The sequence below is a fragment of the Mytilus californianus genome, unplaced genomic scaffold (assembly GCF_021869535.1).
Source record: "Mytilus californianus isolate M0D057914Y unplaced genomic scaffold, xbMytCali1.0.p SCAF_58, whole genome shotgun sequence".
Classification (NCBI taxonomy): domain Eukaryota; kingdom Metazoa; phylum Mollusca; class Bivalvia; order Mytilida; family Mytilidae; genus Mytilus; species Mytilus californianus.
Genome location: NW_026262710.1, coordinates 628,012 through 647,631, shown reverse-complemented (window position 1 = coordinate 647,631; position 19,620 = coordinate 628,012). Strand labels below are relative to the sequence as shown.

The window sequence follows — 19,620 nt, the reverse complement described above, 5'->3', positions numbered from 1 at the left end:
TTTTAAGGAGGAAAGATTAAAAATGACACTCCGTAAATTTTATGGACACCATCACGAATTGGTTGATCTATACGATATGTCAGTGTCTAATCTTACTAACGACATTTTTACCACGTCTTAGATTGTGGTTTAACATCTATGTCGTCTGTCTGCTAAGTACCGAACGTGACCTATTCCCAAATATGACTGTTTTGCCGAGGGTGAATTTGCATTGCTACATGACGTGTCTCTGTATTTATACATCCAACATTCATGTATTCAGTTATGATGTTTCTTTTGTGGATTCGGTTTAATATTCTGCTATCACTTATCGTTTGTGATTTGAATTCTGTATTTTCGGTACATTTCACATATTTTATTTGTCAGTATACTCGAGTTTATATCCATTTTCCATGGATAAAGTATTGTGTTAGTCCAAATAATTATGACGTCGTCACAGCATCAATTTAAAATATCGTCATAATCATGATAATTGTTTGGACTAGTATTGTGAAAATAATTGTATGTATTTCAAGATTAAATATTCGTCACAAAAATACGTCACTGTTTGTGATGTCCTGTGCTGTCGTTAATGGAAGATGTTCGTTGTTATTCTGCGGTTTATTTATTATTTATTGTACGTTTCTCTGTGATGAGTGTTCTTGCGTATGTTTGTGTTGTATTCCTGTCACGTAGTGTTGTCATTTTAGCGATATATTTTTTAACATTGCCATATAAGCGGAGGTTTGGCTAGCCATAAAATCAGGTTCAACCCACCATTTTTTAAAAATGTCCTGTACCAAGTCAGGAATATGGCAGTTGTTATCAAATAGTTCGTTTCTATGTATGTTGGCGTTTGTTTTTGTTGCACTTCAGTGTTTGTGTTGTTCTGTTGTTTTCTTTTATAGTTGATGTGTTTCCCTCGGTTTTAGTTTGTAACCCGGATTTGTTTTCTTTCAATTTATGACTTTTGAACAGCGGTATACTACTGTTGCCTTTATTCGATACGTATGCTGATGGACTATTTGTAACATTTGCCTTGTAGTCTGTTATCCAAAAAATACAACATTATCTACAGGTGATTATCCGCCAATTACGAAGCGATTTTATTTATGCAAATATTTGCCTTTCTAAACTCGGATCAATTATATATTGTATCGCAATCGTGTTTGAGCTAACTCATAAGTAGTACAAAAATATAATAATGGCATTGATTTTATAATATCATATGATTTTTTTTACATGTCTTTATTTAGTTATTACTTGTTTCCCTCATACAACAACCAAACAAACAATGGTGAAACATTGAATGATTACAGATACAAAGCTTTAAATATGTTATTCAATAAAAAATTTCAAATGAACATGTTATTCTTAATAAACTGTTGCACCTAATTTAATATTTCACAAAACATTTTGTAAAATAAGTTAAAGCACAGATCGAAATTTACATTAAACACTTCAAACATTCCCTTATTATATACTTCTTAAACTCCTCTTATCAAAACAAAACATTTAAAAAAAATAGCCTACCTAGACAAAATGAAAATATATTGTTGCAGAGATTTAAACGTTGTGGTTAATTTAGATTATGTGTACTTGTAATCATGATGAATTAAATCTAAACACTTTTCTATATTTCAAATTGGCCATGGTTTTTTTTCAATTTGTTTTATAAAAATACATTGTAGAACATATGACTCATACATTGCAAGGTGATGATGGCGGAGACCCAGTCAACAGTATAATTATTGCCGTGCTACTAACTGTTTTGGTTATTATCGTTTTAGTTATGGTATGGTATGTAATTTTAAAATAGACATCTCCGCGTGTTATTTCAGAACATGAAAGTGACTAATAAAAGTTACCAGAAAAACAAATTCGTTTCAACCAAATAACAACACAAATATTAGTATAACTCGAAACAAAATATTCCCTGCATATTAAGTGTGAAAAATCATTAAAACGTGCCCACTAAATTATTAGAATTTATTTTTATTATCTTTTAAGAACAATCATAATGTTTTCTCTCATATATTTTTAAGGACTTATTGTAATTGTTTTCACTTGATTCTTTGTCCATATATCTAGGCTTTCCATTAAAAAATGTTGTTCTAAAAATCTTATCGTTTAATAATAGATGTGATGAAGCTCTAAAAACACATAAAAGAAGCCAGGCTTATACTTTGGTACGCCAGACGCACGTTAAATCTACAGATGACTACATTATTAAACAGCAACGCGTAAACATTTTCATATAAATTTTGGGTTTGCCAATTATAGCTTGAAACGGAGTTTTCTATTTCTGTACATGGAGAAATTTGTCACATTGAGATTAAATTTAACAGAGTAACACAATCCCACATACTAGTATAGTTCAACTTTCTTTTTCATAAAAGATGACAAATAGCTTTTAAACACGAGGAAATTTGAGTTTAATACATAGAGCATTTACAGTTGTCAATTTCAAACTTTGTCTAAATCTAATAAGTTGATTATCATAGTTATTGCCTTCATGATGTCGAAACTGAGACGGAAGGAAGTGGGAAAATGTTATTCTGTTAAAAACAAACTAACAATGACCATTGTTTATGCCAATCGTCCTTTTGATACATATCGTATATTGTATCTTCTCCTTTGAAACCACTGTGACATTTTCAACCACGTTTTGGTTAAAAATTAGGCATATATCATTCCACACAACTTTTGATACTCATCATATACAAAAATCTCCATTCAGGATTATTTTGGAAACGTTCTCGGCCACAGTAAACTCGTATTGCGGATGATGCATCCATAGCAGGAGACGCATAGATGTACCTGTCGGCGAATCAGTTCTCGTTCCTTTTGTAGTTCAGTTTTCGAACCGTGTAAGATTGTCAGATAAATCAATGAATGAATTAATTTTTTTTATAGCTTATCTGTATTTAGGGAACTGATTGATATAAGTTCTTCCCGTTTTCGAATCCCTGTAATTTCTATTGTATACTTGTAGTTTGTGCACTTGTTAAAAATAAAACATTTCTTAATACAATGTTTATCGATATGTTTTGTGTATTCCTATGGGAACTAATTGCTCTCCTGTAACAGCAGACTTAATGTATTGTTACGGATCACAGTTTATTGCCTAACTCAGTAAAGATCCGTCTAAGTCATTTTGCAGTTACTTTGATGATTTTTTGCTTTAAAAAATCAAGTATTTTTTTTACTATACTGCGGAATATACTTAAGGGAATTTACTTTAAATGAATCTAATATAAACAGCAATAACTGTCATTTTCTAAATTAAATATATCCGTTCGACATGGAATACTCTACAAAAGTTAACAAAAAGGAGGAAATTTTTCGTCCCCATTTTTAATTTTGGTTTTTGGATGTTGATGTTCTTTCTGTCCCTCCTTTCGGTGTGTATATTTTCTAACTCGTTCGCTATACCAGTATCTGTTGTGTCGTTTTGTATTTCACTGAAAATCATCTATTCATAACTGGTAAATGTTAAAGTCAGGAAGTTTGTTACATCCACTTCCTTAAAACCTTTACAAAATTATTTGATAGATACAAATCAAATTGTTGGGAAGTTTAACTGTTCTTGTAGAAACCTTTTACAAACGTGTCTGTTCCATGTCAGCAACTTGTATTGCAGTGGGTATAGTTGGTATATTTGTTTTATTGTTGTTATTTGAGCATAAATCAGGCAGTTGTTTTTTTGCGTTACAACTTATTTTTTGTTTTTTTTTAATTTTGTCATGTCGGGGCCTCTGTAGCTTGTTATGTGGTATTGGATGTTCTTATTGTTGAAGGCCGAACTGTGAAAAATAGTTACTTACATCTACGTGATTTGGTCTCGGGTGGATAGCTTTTTAATAATGGTAACGAGGGTTTAAAATACATAACATTTACTAATATTAGAGAAATTTTAGTTTCAAAATGGATTGCATAAGAAAAGTTGCATAATTTGAAAATATTATTTTTCATAATTTACTTTTATTCATTTGTCCAATAGACATTTAATGAATTTACATGAAGATTGTTGTGACTAGACCAATGCAGATATTCAACTAACTGTCTTCGCTCGCTTACGTTGATCAGTCACAACGTCTTTGTAAATGGCGTCTGGACCAATCAAAACATCAAAAATATGACACACTGACCTACAACGTACATTTGGAATCTCGTTTCTAAATTGGTTGACCTGATTTGTTTTATCAGAGTCAGAGAAAGACTTGTACCAATTAATTAAGAAGTTTTGTTTTAAAAGAACAATTGTAGAAATGCACTCAGAAAATATTTTATTTTATATGACGATGAATTGTTCAAGGCTAATTGTTTATCTGATTCCCGTGACATCCTATAAGATTTATAATCTTGGATTGATTTATATGCCACGACGTGCAGTGTTTAATGCCAGGTGAGACACACATACTCTGTTGAGTTTATCAAATTAATATATTTAAATCTGTGTAGTTTAAGAGTAGAACATTTATGAATGTGGTTACTGGCAATTTGTTTTAGGAAGGAAAGAGAAAAAATATGTAGACGAATAACAGATTCGCGTAAGTACAGAAATATATATGCTATATGGTAGTAATGGTAGGTTTATGCATTGCATTGGTTCTTAACTGTAGACAAGTACTTGTAATATCTATAAACAGAATTAAACAAGCTATCAGAAAAGTGAAAAATGTCTCTTAATGGACATTCAAATGTTTCATCTAGATGACGAAACTAAGTAAAATCACAGTAACATTCTTGACGAAGGGAATGGATAACTCAACTACCGGGTCGAACGGGAGTTTGGGAGAAACAACATAGATTCTTACACGAAAATGCTTCTTTTTTTTTTTTGGTAATATTTGCATGTTTATTTTATTTCATAAAAGCAGAACAATGCAGTTTCTTGCTTAAAAAGCTGAGTATGTGTGACGTTACAGATTTGTTTTACACTAAAATGATGCTCATCTGGTACCTGGTGAATTTCAAAAACTATAGTAGTCCATCGCCAATGTGGTATAATGTAAGCCAATGGACTTCAAGCTTTAAATGTCAATTTATCTTGAACAACTTTTCCATCAAAATGTAACATTCAGATTCGTATACGATGTTTACTTTTAAGTATATTTATACATTTTAGAAATGTCGTCAGTTCATGAGAGGCACAAAAGACGGCATGCAAACGAAGACGACGAAAATGCTTACTCTGAAATTAGAGAGTCGAAGATGGTCAGACCAATGACAGTTTACGGGAGAAAATTATCACAGTGTGACCTGGATAACCAATATAACCATTTGTCACTTAAACAAACAAATGAGATATCTCGCATCAACAACTACCTATATAATATGCCGACAGAGTACACCGAACCAATTGATGGGATTGGAAATGATTGCGAAAAGACATCTGAAAAGACAGATCAGTCTGACAGACCAAATGAAAGTTGATCAATCTGAATTAAATTTTCAAAATAAATTTGGTATACAATCAAATGATTCTGTATTGTGTTTCGCAAAGAAAGAACACATTTACATGTGTCTAATTATAATTTTGATGTTTAAGATATGTACAATGTTTTGAATAAAAATGGAAAAACGTAAAACAATGCCCGAGACTATTCAAAAGCATGATGTAAATAATACAAATAACCCGAGAACAGGTATTGACGAAATTCATTTCTTTTTGAAAGTAAATTCATATTCAAAAAGTTGTCTGTGCTTTCTGAAGAAGATTTATAAAATTCAGTGTACGATTTAAAAAAAAAATTATGTCACATTGATGGAAACTCTTCTGACTCATATTGCTAATATTGACAAATCTAGTTTGCATACTGCAGCAGTTGGTGGTGGGTTTAGTTATCTAATTTTTTGTGTGAAGGTTTAAGTGTAAGTTATGTTAATTAAAGATTAGAATAATTCAAGAAAAAATGTGTGGAATAAAACCGGCCGCATATGGTAAATGTTTTGCTCATTGTTGAAGGTTGTACGGTTACCTTTAGATGCTAATACCAACGTTGTTTGTACAATCGTGTTGTCTCATAGGCGATCATTCCGCAACTCCTTAAAACTAAATAATTCAAGAAATCTTAAGTGGAATAAAATCGGCCGCAGGGAAAAAACAGTAAACGAGGTCTGGCAAGACGATACAAACCGCCGGCATTTTTAATATTGGCAAGTAGGTGTTCTTCTGGTAACAGAAGTAACAAAAGTTCCTCTAAGGAAAATTAGAGTGAACGAGGAGCACGACCCCACACTGACGCTAGGCCATAACTTGAATAACGCTTCCTCGGTACTCGGAGGATAAAATTCAAAACTGGTAACAGTGATGAACCGGCCGCTCTGGTAAACAAGAGAAAGCCGTTTATAAAAAACACAACTTCCCTGTGGCACCACAGGAGAATATTTTAACAAATGGTCAAACGTAGAATTATAGGGTCATGACCCCTGTCATCTTGCCAGATCCCGCCTCTGCACTAATACTGCGACAACTGTTTTATTAAAGATAATACTAACAAACAATGAACAATATCAAAATGCATTAAAAAGAAATCCTTTTATGGAAACGTACACATCTATATGTTTATAGAGTTGAATTCTAGAAATTAAAGTTTTCTCCTTTCTTAGTAAACGTCCGCCATCAAGACATCAGCAGATTATAAGATGCGTAAAACTAGCACTGTCTGTTTGAAATCAGTATCAAGTATTTATATAAAAATGTTCCATCCTCAATTTAAAAGCATTCGTAAAAACGTGAAATTGCAATAACAGTTCACGATATAACTTGACACAACCACTGCAATATTATGTTATTTTAGACGAGTCGAAAAGTTCATCCTCTACAATAATTGCCATACTCCATTTAGTCCGAAAATCAATTGTCTCCAGCTGGATCCGTTTCCGGCCTTCCTAAACTCACTAGGCATATACCTGAAAAAACATTAAAAAAAAACAACAGCAGAAAAAATAATCCAAAATAGGATATTGTCGGGGTAGGTGGGTGGGATTGAACAAGCTTCCCGTTCAAACGTTAGAAAATTTGGAAGTGACGTCACAATACGCTTAAGTCACGTGACAGACACGGTCAAAGTTCAGAATGCAAAGATAAAAGGGGGGACTCGAAATAAATACGGAATTATAACTTTTATTAAACCTGTATTATCAGTAAACCGATAAACATTATTATCCTCATATAGCTACATCTCAACTTTTGGATATAAAGGTGATGCAGACTGAGTATTAACTAAGTATTCAAATTGATCTTTTTGAGACAAATTAAAATAAGCAACGTTGCTTGATTCTGAATCCTATTGTTTAATGTAATTATCATCTTATATATATCATGATTTGATTTATTGAATAGAAAATTGTTTAAACCAAGTATTGAAAAATGTCGATTTTTACTATGATCGATCAAAAAGGATAAGTTGTACTTGTTTAATATGTATAGAAACAAAGGAATTGCAGGAGCCAATAATATCGAATCTGTACATATATGGTTTCCGAATATATCGAGTGCATAATTTCTATATATCTGTTATAAAGGTATGATTTGAAATAAATCTTAAGCAACATTTTGTGACCAATACATATAACATAATATTTAAACTCACCTAACACACCGAAGAACAATTTGTTTTCCTTGTCCGGTAAAGAGCTGAACAATTTATTAACATATCCTTTGAAAAAAATAGGCTAATGGGAATCATAAATTGCCATAATCCTAGCTCCTTTGGGAATCTAGGATCATAGAATTACAAAAAAAATGTAGGATGTTTCTTTTTTAGACTTGCATCTGATGGCTTCGATGGAAATTCAAGATGCATTGACTCTCTGCACAGGTTGTATTTAAAGTAATATCAAAAAATGTACCTACCAACTTAGATCACAACTATCACTTAAAATTATATTTAGGGGTGAAACATCAATATTTATCATTTTCTCTGTAAATTAAAATTCTGTAAGGACTTTTTATTTGTAATTTTGTCTTACTGTGATACTCTGAAATGTACGGAAGCCCATAGGGGACCTAAAAAAAATAATATTATATCGTTATCTCAATATATATGGGTCATTTTCAAAAAATGTCGAATTTTGAAATTGAAAATTTTTTTAAAAGTTACTTATTCAAACAACCCTCTACATAAGCAAATCAAAACAAACAGTACTTATAGAACAACATATTACAAGATGCAATCTTAATAATGTCATACAAGAATATCGTGAAACATTTTTTGATAGGTGGTACAATATTTTGTCTCTCCTGTTACCATTTTCAAAAGAAATTTTGGGTTATTAAGAAAAGGTTTAGATAAAATTTTAAGCTTGTTTTTCGTAGCCAATTAGATGGTTTTCAAGAGAATAATCTTCTATATATATTCATTTTGTGAAATAATAGATTATTTGCCAAATTTCCAGGTTGTACTGAAAAATGCCTCTAAAAATTGGTTTTCAAAGGTTGTAAAAATTACCACCAGTAATGCAAGTCTAAGATAGCAATTCATATGGTTCGGCATTTTTTCTCTCTTTTAAATAAACCCAACATCAAGTAAATCCCTCACATGTTAGTTTACTTTTGTCTTTATGTCATTGGTAACAGGAACGTACGTTAATGATATATCACTATATAAAGTTCTATCCTGTTACCTTTTTGTCTATGATTGGGGATGGGGGGGGGGGGGGGAGTCTCATCACGATTCACGAGTTGATTTTTTTGTCAATCACGAATGAGTGTTTTGCAAATTAAAAGTGTCCAGTGTTTATCCTGTTACCGATATCAGTATTGCACCTGCAAATGCTAAATTGGGAAGATTAAGACGTTATAACCTTAAGATGAGTTCAAACAACGAAAGATTTCATTCTGTTTGCAACTATATGTTATGATAAACTTTTTAACGACGTTTCTGTCTACAATTGTCTATCCTGTTACTGTAACCATAGCAACCATAGTAACAGGATAGACATAACAGGATAGACAAATTTCTTCATTTTCGAATGCTGTTGTGAAATAACTACTCCCTTTGGTAAGGTGATAATGTTTTTCTGTTGTGAATTTGGTTTCCAACACGTTATTGCACTTTTTACAAGTATACTTTTGGTGTAATTAATCAAAATTGTTGGTAACAGCATAGACATGAAAAAAAGTACCCTCTATTTTTTTTCACTAAATGTCTTGAAATTTCTTTTCTCTACACTGTCGTTCAAGAAACGTGCTGTGTTAAATGTAAAGGTTACTTTGCACTTTTGAAATCAACACTGACTTATTCAATATTCATAGGGAGAATAATTTAACGGCTGATTTAAGTAGCGGTAACAGGATGGACATGAATTTCATGTACGCGGATTGAATTAAGTTTGTAGATAAAATGTTACATATAATGATAAAGAAGCTACGATTTTTCGTTAGAGTAATTATTAACGTTCTTAAAAAGTCCCTTTTGCAGATATCAAGGCGATCAGAAAATCGGAAAAAAATCATTTGAAATGTGTTTTTCTAAAACTGTACGCACACAAATTACCCAAAAATCGGACTTAAATACATTTTAATCTTATGAAAATAGATGTAAATCGTGTTTATTATTAATGCTCTGAATCATAAATCCTACAAGCTTTCATTTAAACAATTACAACTGAAATTTCCATTAGAAATAAAAAAATTAGCATGGGTGTATTGAAAATTCGACATTTTTTGAAAATGACCCATATATATATATATATCGCTATTTCGATATAATTAAATCGTTATCTCGATATATTTATATCGTCATATCGATATATCTATTTCGTTATATCGATATAATTAAATCGTTATCTCGATATAATTATATAAGCTAAGGTTTTGTCACTTAGAATTAGATTTAAATACTATTAAATTCTTCATACATATGTAAATAAAATTAAACAAAGAATGCATGAGACTTAGGTTTTGCTTTTTCGACGGCGTCAGCGGCAGCGTTCACAATTTTCACGTTTATGATTTAGCTCAAGTTACACATGAACCACTGATGCTAGATCATAATATTTTGTATGTAGTTGCATTAGTATCCGGTAGTATATTTCGGATTCATGATGATTTTACGCCTATGACCCCGCAGTCACGGTCCATTGACTTTGGAGTTTTCAATGCAAATTCAATGCTAAAGTTTGTGATATTTATAGATAAGTGAATGAGTAAATCCGTACCGGCCAGGTTATCATTCCGATACCCCATATAGGCTGAGACGTAGTCGGGAAGGCGCAAACATTTTGGGTATATAATTTACAAAATATGAAGATTTGCCAAAAAATTCATATTTTTTCAAAGTAAAAGGGCCATTTCGCCCCCCTCTCAATCCGCCACTGAATGCCTCACGGACAATTTGCAACAGGCGAGACATATCTCTTTATTTACAGTCATAATTATGGTCAAATTGGTTACACCTAGGCCCGGCACCTATAGGGTTCAATTGTAATCAAAGCGGTCCGATAGGTTTAGAACCGAGATGATCCATCTAAATTTATGTCCGTTTCGTTCCCTTATATCTATGTTCGTTTCGTTCCCCTATTAGTGCATGCCCCATTTGCAGCACAAGAAATATAAATATATCGAGATAACGATTTAATTATATCGAAATAACGATATATATATTGAGATAACGATATAATATTATTTTTTTAGGTCCCCTATGGGCTTCCGTAGGAATTTAACTTTAAATATGAATTCAGAAAGGTTTTAATTTCTATTTCATAATTACTCCCATCAGTGTTAATCAGTTTTAGCAGTGATGCTTATTAAATGCACTCCTAATTGAATATGTATTGGTCAGATTTAGAATTTGTGTAGAATTATAATGAAAAAGGTAAATGTGATCATAGATATACTGTTACAGCTTAGAGTGAGGAATAAGGGTGTTAGGTTTATTTGTGTAAAGTTATATGATTATTCTTTTCATGTTATCCAGACACTGTACTTTATCTGTTTTATTTTACTAGTGTTCGCTGCTGTTGTTGTCTGGATAACGTTTACGTGCAAGAGACATTATTCTAATGAACATTTCTTTATTACAGGTGTCGTGTCCGAGTATAATTATTGTATTATTATTATTGTGATTTTATACTGAAGGATAAATATGAGGTCGTCTCGTTGTTTGATCAAAGGGGGTCCCGACATCTTTATTTTCCCCCATATTGTCGTTGTCTTGCTTTCTCATTGTCATTGTCTTGCTTTCTCGCCTTCATAGTTTCTTTATATAGGTATTATATATTGTAATATGGCAACCTTCCTTAAGAGGTAGCTTCCCTTGTCACATTGTCCCTATTTCCCCGACCTTGTAATTCGACAACTGGAGGCAGGCTAGCCATTCATTTACATTAACCTGCCAGCCGTGGAAAAAGAAGATGAAACACGACCTATAACCCCGTGGTCAATCACAAGCACTTGTCTAAGAAAAAAAATAATCCTATATACCTTAATATAACTCAGAAAAAAAATTTCCTATATACCTTAATATAACATATTAAGGTATATAGGAATTTTTTTTCTGAGACAAGTGCCTGTGTGGTCAATCAACCAATCAAGTACCTTATAATTGCCCATTGATACCATGGGGGTATGGGTTGTGGGCATTAAGTATAAAAAGGGCATCTTTCTAAGGTTGCGGCCCGATACCAATGACCATAGTTATTTTTAACCCTGTTAACCATACCAGAGCATACCACCCGCATTTGACACAAAATCGCCACCAGATTAATCTGAGTATGTACCCCGTATATACTTATATAGACCGTCCTGTGACCTAGATTATTTACTACGTCTAATAGAAAAACAAAGGATATGGGGTATCCACCAATGACACAAAATCAGTACAAGCACAGCAAAAAACACACAAAAAGCAAAGCTTTTATTGCTGTTCTTCATTTTTGTTTTATTGCTTCTTCTACAGAATATCTCCAGAAGAGGTCCAGATTAATTTTTTTGGACTCTTCACCAGAAGACATTCTAGAGATGTACAGAAGAGACCAATAAAACACGCCCCAAATCTTGTTTAAAGAAGAAAGTAAAAGTTTTAAGTAATTTGTGGTAACGATTATATAACTGAATAATTTACCAGTTATACAAACATTACGTTCATCGAAATATAAAACATTACTTCATACACGGGCATAGCAAACGCATTTGGAAAAACCACACCGTAACACAGGCACTTGTCTCAGAAAAAAATGTCGTATATACCTTAATATGTTATATTAAGGTATATAGGAATTTTTTTCTGAGACAAGTGCCTGTGATTTACTAATAGTAAAATTTCCTTGCAGTATGTAACTATTTTTGTTCCATACTTGATAGGTTTAAGGCAGAAACAATCCTTTCCTATTTTAATAGACTGAAATACCAAAAGATGTCGTTGACGCACTTTTAACTTTCGAAAAAAATAATGTGAAGTTTGTAAATTTATTTCTACAATAAAGGGACATTATGTGAGATGAATTTGATAATGCAAAATGTTTCATAACACTTTTAATACAAGTCAGATTGAACACATTCGTGTGTAGGATTTTGAAAATCTTATTGATTCACACTGCATTGCAAACATACATTGACCTACATGTACGAATATTTGATTTTCGTTTTACATGTACATGTATTACGATTTCGTGCTTTCTTCGTGTCAGTTCTGAACTTTCAACATCTATATATATATACCTGTTACTCTATCAAATGATCAAATGACCAAATAGTCTTATTTTCTATAGAATAACAGCCACACACTTTATAATGGGGGGTGGGGGATAAAATTTAATCTTGATTCTCAGGTTTTTTTTAAAAATTATTACCAAAATAAAATTATTCTGAATAGTTCAATTCGATAAAAATTGTTGAAAAAATAATCTGCTTTTCCGCTATAAAAATTTCATGAAAAAAAAGAAAAAAAAAACAGCATCCCCTTCATCAACTACGTTGGTACAAAAAAACTACTTACAAAGTAACTTGTATTTTTCATAAACCGTTATCGGGTGGTAACATTCATTTGTGTCTTGCTTCATGCAATTACAATAATATTTGTGTGCCTGGATAATGATTTCGAAGTTTATATCTTAGACTAGATTAATTAGTGAGTCGTAGGGCGAATTAAAACCTGTACGCATTAGAAAAAAATATCCCACTTTAGTGTGGTCGGTAAAGTAGGATCCAAATCCTGCAAATCTTTGCAAAAAATAATATTTTGTTGACGGTATATAGGTCAGATAATGCATATTTTACGATTTTTCTTGTCATACCACACACCTCGGGGTGTCAGGATTGGCCAAAGAAAGTTCTCTCTACGGTCGGTCTTTCATTTGATCAATCCTGACACCCCGAGGTGTGTTATACGACAAGAAACACCTTAAAATATGCATTATCTATAACATGTCTTTACATATTAAAAAGAGATTCATAGATTCATTTTAATAAATAAACATGTAATAAATAGCAGTGACTGAATAAAATTAGTTTTATAAAACGCACATCAGATCCAAATGTCTCCTGGGTTTTCCCTGATTAGCATTGTTATAATAACATAAATTTTCCACACAAATTAACCTATTTTTTCCCCTTAATTATGAATTATGAAAATATTACTACTAGTGTTATCAATATAAGATAAAAACTATTTCACAGCAAATAAAAGAAAAGTGTTTAAATGCCCCTCCCCCCTTTCCCCGCGTTATTATATCTGACTAAGGGCAATAACTAAAACAAAAGATTTTTTTACTAAATATCTTTCACGAAATGTAGACACATATTTCTATTTTATGAGATTGCTTACAATGAGTTATTTTCTTCTTTTTTTTTCCATCGACACATTTTGATGACTTTGCTTATATAAGCCTTAAGTACACAAAATTCATTAAAGGTTTACAAAAATGTAGGTATGAGGGTGATAACATTGCAATGTTTAATATAAAGTACCTTTCTAAGAGATATAATTCATTTAAAAACAATACATTAGCGCTGATTTTCGAATTCACTCAAGACATTGCTGATACAAAACCTATGCTTTTTATGTGTTTTTTGCTGTGCATGTATATGGCAAGCCGTTCTCGTCAAAACTATGTTTAAACCATTTTTTCGAAAAAATTACACACTGAGAATTAAAAAAATCACACTGAGATTTAAGAACCTAAAATAACACACTAAGAAATCGAAATTACACACTGAGATTTTAAAATTACACACTGAGATTTAAAAAAAATGAAAAACACACACTGAGAATTTAAAATTACACAATGAGATTTTAAAAAGACACACTGAGATGAAAGAAATTGAAAAACACACACTGAGAATTGTTAATTACACAATGAGATTTCAAAAATACACACTGAGATTAATATGCAAATTACTAATGAATATTAATGAGATGAATAATTGAACAGATTAATATCTTGGTCTCCCGAACTCTTGTCATTATAATGAAATGCGGCTCCTACAACCAACATTCGTAATAAATTTCAATACTTAACAACTGTTTTTGCTAACTCATATTCATAAGTTTGTTGCCTATAATTCAGATTATTACTAACAGTATATCGGGATTGTTTGCTTAAAACTGTTCAAGATTGGTCCCTTTTCAAAAGTCTTTCAACTTTTACCCTGATTTCGCAAGGTAATCTTTTATATTTTTGTTACGTATATATGCTATAATAGGCACTTGGGAAAAAAATCACTGCATTGTTTGTATCTTTGCAGATTGTTCCAATGTTTTCTTATAATTTTAATAAAGTTTTCACCATTTGGTTATATTTTGTAATGAGAGTAAGTGGGTATTTTTCTTGTTCTATTGGTCTTTAATCACGTAGTTTTTCTATACATTGCATTTTAAATGTTTTTATATAGCATTTAGCGCCAAATCGAAGGACTAATGAGTCAGTCTGTCCCCTAGTTGTTTTAAGCTTGTAATAGATTCAGATTAAGTATGCTAATTAGATATGTGCGCATAAAAGTCCGCACAAATCTCAGTGTGTAATTCTAAATTCTCATTGTGTAATTTCAAATTCTCAGTGTGTGTTTTTCAGTTTATTTCATCTCAGTGTGTCATTTGGAAATCTCATTGTGTAATTTTCAATTCTCAGTGTGTAGTTTTTAATTCTCAGTGTGTAATTTTCAATTTTCAGTGTGAGATTTTCATTTTTTGTAATCTCAGTGCGTTTTTATGAAATCTCAGTGTGTAATTTTTAATTCTCAGTGTGTGTTTTTAGGTTTTTTAATCTCAGTGTGTTTTATTCTAATTCTCAGTGTGTAAATTTTTCGAAAAATGGTTTAAACCTAGTTTTGACGAGAACGGCTTGCCATACATGTACTTATTTTGTGACATGGATGGATACTCCATATTCTTTGTTTTCCTATTTTATGATATAAATTTTGCATTCCACCAGCGCCTGCTTATGGAGCTTACATCTCCCAGTTGAAAGTTCAAACGATATTCCAGATCTTGGATTTCTTATCATAATTTCATTATTAGAGGATTGTTGCTAACAAAGAAGTTATTAAACCGAGGTTTCCAAGTGGTAAAATTGACGACATCCCTTTTGAAAAATGTTCTCACGCCACAGATGAAGATGACGACGGATATATCCAATTGTCGTAACTACAATTGCGTCCTCTTTTCAACGAATTTTACATCACTGAATTGTACTGCCATAAGCAAAACAATGATTGCCACATTTGGAGCAGGATTTGCTTACCCTTCCAGAGCACTTTAGACCACTCCCGCGTTTTGATGGGGTTCGCGTTGCTCAGTCCTTTGTTTTCCATGTTTTGTTTTGTTTTATAGACTTGTTTGTCTTTTCGGTCATTTCCGTTTTTGTCCCCCGCTTAACGCGTTGCAGGGGACATGGAAATACCGGGCATCCGTCCGTGCGTCCGTGTGTCCGTCCGTTCTTGTTAGCACTCTCACGGGTACAATTCTTGCCAGATTTTTATAAAACTTATAAAAGAGTTATGCCCCTTGGAAATATTAATTTTGGAAAATGGCCTCGTTAGCGCTCTCACAGGTACAAATCTTTCCAGATTTTTATAAAACTTATACTATAGGTTAATATCAGCAATATCTCGGATAAGTTCTATAATGGTGGCCGATCGACTTTTTTTAAAAGAGTTATGCCTCTTGGAAATATTAAATTTATGGAAAATGGCCTCGTTAGCGCTCTCACGGGTACAATTCTTGCCAGATTTTTATAAAACTTATACAATAGTTTATATATGCAATATCTCGGACAAGTTCTATAATGGTGCTCGATCGACTTTTTTAAAAGAGTTATGCCCCTTGGAAATATTAAATTTATGGAAAGTCTGACCAACACGAACCCCATCAAAAACTGGGAGTGATCGCAGGTGCTCCGGAAGGGCAAGCAGATCCAGCTCCACAAAAGGCGACTCCAAATTCAATAATTTATCAAACCATATGGTTGCAATGATGAACGTAATAGATATTTTCAACGACACAATTATGGTCATCGTCATTATACATCTACTACTCTCTATGATTTCTATAGTGATGACCGTCTTCATCTATACAGAAGCCGTTGGTCATTCATTGCATCCACATTCTATGTACCACTTATGTTTGGAAACCACTGTTACAAAACCCAATTTAAATTGTTACAAGCTTACAACTATTACCTTGGATATTGCCAGTTACAGGCTTTTTAGACCGGTTTGCTTTGGGAAAGATAAAAAGGAGAAAGGATCCTTTCATAAACTTTCCTTTGCCAACAAAAGTATCGATGACATAAACGTAGGCAATATCTTTTATCATATATCAGTCAATTGAACATACAGACATCTGTACCTCCCGATTTTAAAGATCAGTCTGCATCTTTCATCTCTTATGCCAATACCAATCAAATTGCGACTGCAATGTTTAATTACAAACACGTGTTACAAGATTATAATTTCCGAACTTCATAACTGCACCTTTGCTAGTTCGTTATTCATAAATAATCCGGCTGGTCACAATATTACAGGTGACCTGAAAATTATTATTAATAATCCTTTTTGAATTGTGTTATCGAGAGGCAAAAAATAAAGGAAGCCTAAATCCATCAATAGGAAACGTAACTTATAAATACTGATGGATTTATTCGAGGATTAAGTTAGGTAATGTGCTAAACGTCGTGATAAGGAAGACGAAGATACTCTATCTGACTGGGTTAATTCTCTTAGGTCGTGGATACAATTTAGAAAAAGATAATCTGATGGACACCAACATTGCTTAATAATTCATTCACTAGACCATGATCAAGTGGGCAGGGCCTGAAAATGGTCGACAAACTGAGATGTGCATACAGTAGTGTAACTTTATAGAAAACATCGTTGTTTATTGTAAGTAGTTCCTATCAATATTACTTGAGCAGAAAAACTTGACATTGAAATTGCTTATTAATTCAAAGTCACTGGACCATGACAAAGGGGGCAGGGCCTCGAAATAGTCATCAAACTGATATGAACGGATAGTAATGCAACTTCATACAAAATATCATTGATCTATAACAAGTAGATCCTATCAAACCTGGGAACAGTATATCAATATATATGTTCCTGATCAAACTAACTAAAGCAGAATACTTAACATTGAAAATTGCTAATTAATTCAAAGTCACTGGACCATGTCCTAGGGGCAATGCCTCAAAATGGTCGTCAAAATGATTTGTACGATAATAATGCGACTTCATACAAAATATCATTGATCTATCACAAGTAGTTCCTATCAAACTAACTAAAACAGAAAACTTAATAATTGTTGACACTGGAGCCGGAGTCATCGCTGGAAAAGCAATCACCTTCAACAATGAGAATAACCCATACTGTATGGTCGGCTATAAAAGGCCCCAACATGAAAAATATGAAACAATTCAATTGAGAAAACTAACAGCCTAATGTATAACAAAACAATTTATGAAATACAAATATGACAGACATGAACCAACGACAACCACTGAACTACAGGCTCCTGACTTGGGACAGGCAGATAAAGAATGTGACGGGGTGCCTAAGGAACAAAAAAATATCATAAAGATAACGGTAAGTGTTGTTGAATGTATCAATAAAATGGAATTTAGAAGGTTTTTTAACTGAGTTTGGCCACAAACTTTTTATTAACTGTGATTCATTACAATAAAGGAACAAGTCTGCTATCAAAGGGGCACAATTGGTGCCCATAGGAATACCTACAACCTGTCAATAAAATGTATTGCCGAAACGTACATAAATGTTGTCAAGGAGAAAATTTAGTGCTTTAATCATCTCATCACATCTCCAGCAAGTATTATCTAGCATGTTTAACTTAGTTCTTTATACAGGGGAAAATAGATTCAACCATTTAGCAAAGTTGAAGTTATCTTCATGTTTTAAAGTTAGCTTGGAAATGATACACCTCACAGTCTGGACATAATGTTCTTCACTGTGCATGAACTGATTTTGTGTCATTGATGGATACCCCATATCCTTTCTAGTCCATTAAAGTGTGGTTTAGTTAACACCAGTAATGAAAAATGAACATGTAAATTAAAGCAATATATATTTATTGAAAACAACAAAAGAATAGTTAGATAAGCTTTTAACAATGTAATAAAAATGCACCATAAAAAAAAATGCCAAAAAAACTGAACTTGCTTTAAACACACTCTTGGTTCTTTTAAAGATTTGAATACATAAACTTGACTAACATAGTGTTTTTTTTATAGCTTCATTTCAAAACCCGTTGCATCTTCCACTAAACTACAAGTGTTAAGCCTGTTTGGAAACAAAATCAAAACACACAAAAGAATATAGGATATTACTTCATAAGCAAAATCTAAACAGAAAACTTCACATTGAAATTATGATTCATTTCTTGATTATTAATATATCCAATAAAACTGTCTAATTGTAACTTTTTGGTTTATATTCAGGATGACAAAACCAATGAAGCAATACTGAGGAGAGAGTGTATCATTAAGTAACAGGATGCATGAATGCTTAATCAGCAACAATAATAACTTGTATGTGTTCATAAACATGTAAGAGGGGATATACTTATTTGAGAAAAACCTGTACAATCTTAACTATATCAACTTGAAGCTGAGCCACAGCTTTGCCAGAAAATAAGACATGTTCATTCCTTAAGTATCATATATAATTTAATAATTAAAACTGTAGAAACAATTTAATGTTACTTTAACATGGATAAGGGTCCTCGCTCCTCGAAACTGCTCACTAAATTATATAGGCCTTTAATTATCAGAAAACTGAACATGAGTTCTTGTGCTGTTGACACTATCAATGCAATAAAAATTAACATATGTCTAACTTCACAAGAGAGATAAAAAACCATAGAAAAGAATAAACTTGGACAAAGTTTGCGAGACACACATAATCCATACAACCAGCAGACCTGCCAACTTTTGAAAATCTCCATGGGGGATTTAGTGCGCGACCAGATTTTTAAGGGTTACAATTTTTGTGGCGTTTCTGTGTGCACTGTTTTTTACTCTTGAAATAGTCTCATATTTCTTTTATTTGCATGATTCTTGTACTTATTAATTGGCAATATAACTTAATAGAGAAAAATGGCCTAAAAAATAAAGGATACAAAGTGAAGACCCCCCTTTTCCCCCTCCAATGACCTTCTTATCTTTGCACCATAACTCAAAGGA

The 19,620-nt window shown here is 32.4% G+C and overlaps 1 protein-coding gene across 3 annotated transcripts in view; it reads left to right on the top strand.

Moving 5' to 3' along the window:
* LOC127704110 (multiple epidermal growth factor-like domains protein 10) overlaps window positions 1-5,636 on the top strand; it is a 39,775-nt gene extending 34,139 nt beyond the window's left edge. For all 3 annotated transcript variants that reach the window (XM_052208009.1, XM_052208008.1, XM_052208010.1), the window contains 3 exons: window positions 1,671-1,779; window positions 4,492-4,532; window positions 5,111-5,636. In XM_052208009.1, the coding sequence (XP_052063969.1) occupies window positions 1,671-1,779; window positions 4,492-4,532; window positions 5,111-5,418 (458 nt within the window). In that variant the 3' untranslated portion in view covers window positions 5,419-5,636. The remainder of the gene's footprint in view (window positions 1-1,670; window positions 1,780-4,491; window positions 4,533-5,110) is intronic.
* The last annotated feature ends 13,984 nt before the right edge of the window (window positions 5,637-19,620 follow it).